At 46.0% G+C, this 3,755-nt stretch overlaps 1 protein-coding gene across 1 annotated transcript in view; it reads right to left on the reverse strand.

Moving 5' to 3' along the window:
- LOC100550010 (protocadherin beta-8-like) overlaps nt 1-3,755 on the reverse strand; it is a gene marked incomplete at its 3' end in the record, with an annotated part of 7,300 nt that overhangs the window by 1,371 nt on the left and 2,174 nt on the right. The window contains exons 2-4 of the mRNA XM_031555644.1: nt 1,261-1,401; nt 849-1,042; nt 514-711 (exon numbers count right to left, since the gene is read on the reverse strand). Of these exons, the coding sequence (XP_031411504.1) occupies nt 514-711; nt 849-1,042; nt 1,261-1,401 (533 nt within the window). The remainder of the gene's footprint in view (nt 1-513; nt 712-848; nt 1,043-1,260; nt 1,402-3,755) is intronic.

Here is a 3,755-nt window from a genome sequence, read left to right on the forward strand (position 1 = left end):
TCTGGAGAAAAGGAGGCTCAGGGGAGACCTCATTGCACTCTACAACTTCCTGAAGGGAGGCTGTGATGAGGAGGGTTTTGGCCTCTTCTCCCAGGCAACAAACAGAACCCGAGGAAATGGCCACAAGTTGTACCAGAGGAGGCTTGGGTTAGACATAAGGAGGAACATTTTCTCTCAGAGAGTGGCCAGGCACTGGAGTGGCGGCCCAGGGAGGTGGTAGAGTCGCTGTCCCTGGCAGTGTTCAAGAGGCATCTGGATGAGGAGCTACGAGATCTGGTTTAGTAGTTTGTGGCAGCAATGGTGATAGGAGGACAGTTGGACTGAATGATCTTGCGGGTCCTTTCCAACCTTGTGATTCTATGATTCTATGATTCTATGATTCTATGGCTGACCATGTAGGTCTTTCACCAACTGACAGCCCCACATTTTTCTCCACAGCCTTGCTCTCAAGACACTCTGCCCAACTTGTATCTGTTCTAGGGATTGGCTTGAAGCAGATGTAGGTCCTCACACTTGTCTTGGTTGATCTTCATGAGGTTGGCATGGGACCACCTCTTCAGCCTGACCAGGTTCCTCTGGATGGCATCCCTTCCCTCTAGCATGTCAACTCCATCACTCAGCCCTGTGTCATCTGCAATACTGCTGAGAGTACACTCAATTCCACTGGCCATGTCACCTCCAAAGATGTTAAATAACTCCCAGCAGTGATCCCTGAGGACAGACACACATCAACCATCTCACCTGGACATTGTGATATTGTCTACAACTCTCTGAGCGTGACCATCCAGCCAATTCCTTCAGCACCGACTGCTCTGTCCATCAAATCAATTTCTCTCCAATGTGCTGACCAGATGTCGTGCGGAACCTCATCACAAGTCCACATAGATGATGTCAGTTGCTCTTCATTTATCCACTGATTCTGTAACTTCATCATAAAAGTCACCAAGGATGTCAGGCATGACTTGCCATGGGTGAAGCCATGTTGGTTAACACCAATCACATGCCCTGTTTCCAGGTGCCTCAGTAGGGCCTTCAGGATGATCTGCTCCATGATTTTGTCAGGCACAGAGATGAGACTGAGTGGCCTTCAAATCCCTGCACCTTCCGATTGCCCCTTCTTCAAAAGAGGCTTATATTTCCAATTTTCCAATCAGTGAGAACTTCACCAGACTGCCATGACCTTTCAAATATGATAGATAGAGGCTTGGCAACTTCGTCTACCTCAGAACCCATGGATGGATCTCATTGGGTCCCACACACCTGCACGTTCTTTACATGATCACCAATCTGATCTTCACTGACAGCAGGCAGATCTTCCTTCTCCCAGTTCTTACCTTTGCTTTCTGCATCTTGGGACACGCAGCTAGAGCCCTGGCTGGGGAAGACTTTCACAATCCCTATCTGACCACAGAGAAATATCTCACTTCACTGTCAACCTTTGCTCATATCGTTGCTTCTGGGCAGTATGTACACTTATCAATAATTGTTTTCAAGGAATAAGTTCCGGCAGAGTAACATTTAATCCAAAATTTGTGAGGAAGACATGGAGACATCAGTAAAAATTGCATCCACTGCCCAGGAACCAGCCTGATGTTTGGGCTTCCTTTTTGGCTTTATTATCAGCACAACATTCAGACTCAAGTCCACAAGTGGTGAATAAGCATAGCTATATCGGTGACTGTGTTGCATTACAGCATTTTGTAGCAGAGAATCAGCTCCAACCAAGAGTGCTGATGTGCACACTGTATCAGTTGAAGTTTCAACGGAAATAAATGGGAGGCATTACTTTCAGAGCAATGTATTGATATGCAGTATACACATTTCCTGTTTACACAGTGCAGCCAAGGCACGCCAGGAGGTTGCACACCCATGTGTTACGGTCTGGATCCGGACATCACAGAATTAACTACAACTCTCTGAGCGTGACCATCCAGCCAATTCCTTCAGCACAAACAGCTCTGTCCATCAAATCAGTTTCTCTCCAATGTGGTGACCAGATGTCATGCAGAACCTTATCAAACCTTTCACAAGTCCACGTAGATGATGTCAGTTGCTCTTCATTTATCCACTGATTCGGTAACTTCATCACAGAAGGTCACCAGGTTTTTCAGGCATGACTTGCCATGGGTGAAGCCTTGTTGGTTAACAGCAATCATCTCAACTGTTTTCCAGGTGCCTCAGAAGGGCCTTCAGGATGACCTGCTCCATGACCTCGGCAGGCACAGAGGTGAGACTGAGTGGCCTTCAGATCCCTGCATCTTCTGATTGTCCCTTTTTGAAAATGGGGCTATGTTTCCAATTTTCCAATCAGTGAGAACGTCACCAGTCTGCCATGGCCTTTCAAATATGATGGATAGAGAGTTGGCAACTTCATCTGCCTCAGAACCCATGGATGGATCTCATCGGGTCCCATTCACTTGCCCACCTGCAGGTTCTTTAGATGATCACCCATCTGATCTTCACTGACAGCAGGCAGATCTTCCTTCTCCCAGTTCTTACCTTTGCTTTCTGCACCTTGGGCCATGCAGCCTAGAGCCCTGCCTGGGGAAGACTTTTACGATCCCTATCTTAAGACAGAGAAATTTCTCTCACTTCACACTCAACATTTGCTCATGTCTTTGCTTCTTGGTTGTATGTACAATTCTGAATATCATTTTTCAAAGATGAAACACTGGAAGAGTAACATTTCATCAAAAATCTCTAATGAAGACATTGAGACATCAGTAAGAATTGCATCCACTCCCACCATACCAGCCTGATGCATTGGTTTTATCACGAAAACATCACACTTATTTCCTCGTTTTGTTTGACATTCTTAAAAAGATTTAAGAACGATATCATAAATGTAAATATTTTTTAACTTACATAATAACAAGATTGTATATTCCATGAGGGTTGCTCTGAAAGTTATGCCTCACAATTTATTGTGGTGGACCATGATATCCAAGGCAGACTTTGGTGGAATGACAGCAGAGGTTGAACCTTTCCACCGGTATCCCATTACCTTCTGATACTGTTTGGCAGATGGCAGCAGAGGGGCAGTCTGAGAAAATGCCATCTGACATAGAAGAATGGGAGAAGCAACATTTCTCAGGGAAGAACTCCATGCAGAAAAAATTCCAACCACGGACACTGAGCAACACTTGCTGAATTCTTATGGAGACTAGACAATTTAGTTGAGCACCTGAAGGTGGTGGATGATGTGTTCTAGCAGTAGCAACAGAGGGTCACTTCCACTCTGCAGATTATTATGAGCGCAACATTCAGGCTTTAGTTCACCACACGTGGATACACTGGGCTATATTGGTGACCATGTTGTAAAGCAGTGTTTTGTAGCTGCGAATCTGCACCATCCAACAGTGTTATTCTGCTATTTGTATCAGTTGAAGTTTCCAAGGAAATAAACAGGAGGCATTACTTTCAGAGCAATGTACCTATATGCAGCCTGCACATTTCTGATTTACACACTGCAGCCCAGGGAAGCCTGAAGGTTGCACACCCATGTGTTACCGTGTGTCCCAACACCACCACTGCAGCTGTATTGCTGCCTGCTGCACTCAGCAATGACCCAGTTGAACAGCTGAGCTGCAGGAGAATGCATCAGAGCGGCTGGATAAGAGCACAGCTGCATGGAGAGACATCGTGACCAGGAGGCAAAGCACACAGCATACACAGGGAGAAGCACAACTCTGCAAAGCAAGAATGCAATGCCTGCACCTCTTGGAACACACAGCTCCACGCACAGCAAACCACTG

Source organism: Meleagris gallopavo, chromosome 15 (genome assembly GCF_000146605.3).
Source record: "Meleagris gallopavo isolate NT-WF06-2002-E0010 breed Aviagen turkey brand Nicholas breeding stock chromosome 15, Turkey_5.1, whole genome shotgun sequence".
In the NCBI taxonomy this organism is placed as follows: Eukaryota; Metazoa; Chordata; class Aves; order Galliformes; family Phasianidae; genus Meleagris; species Meleagris gallopavo.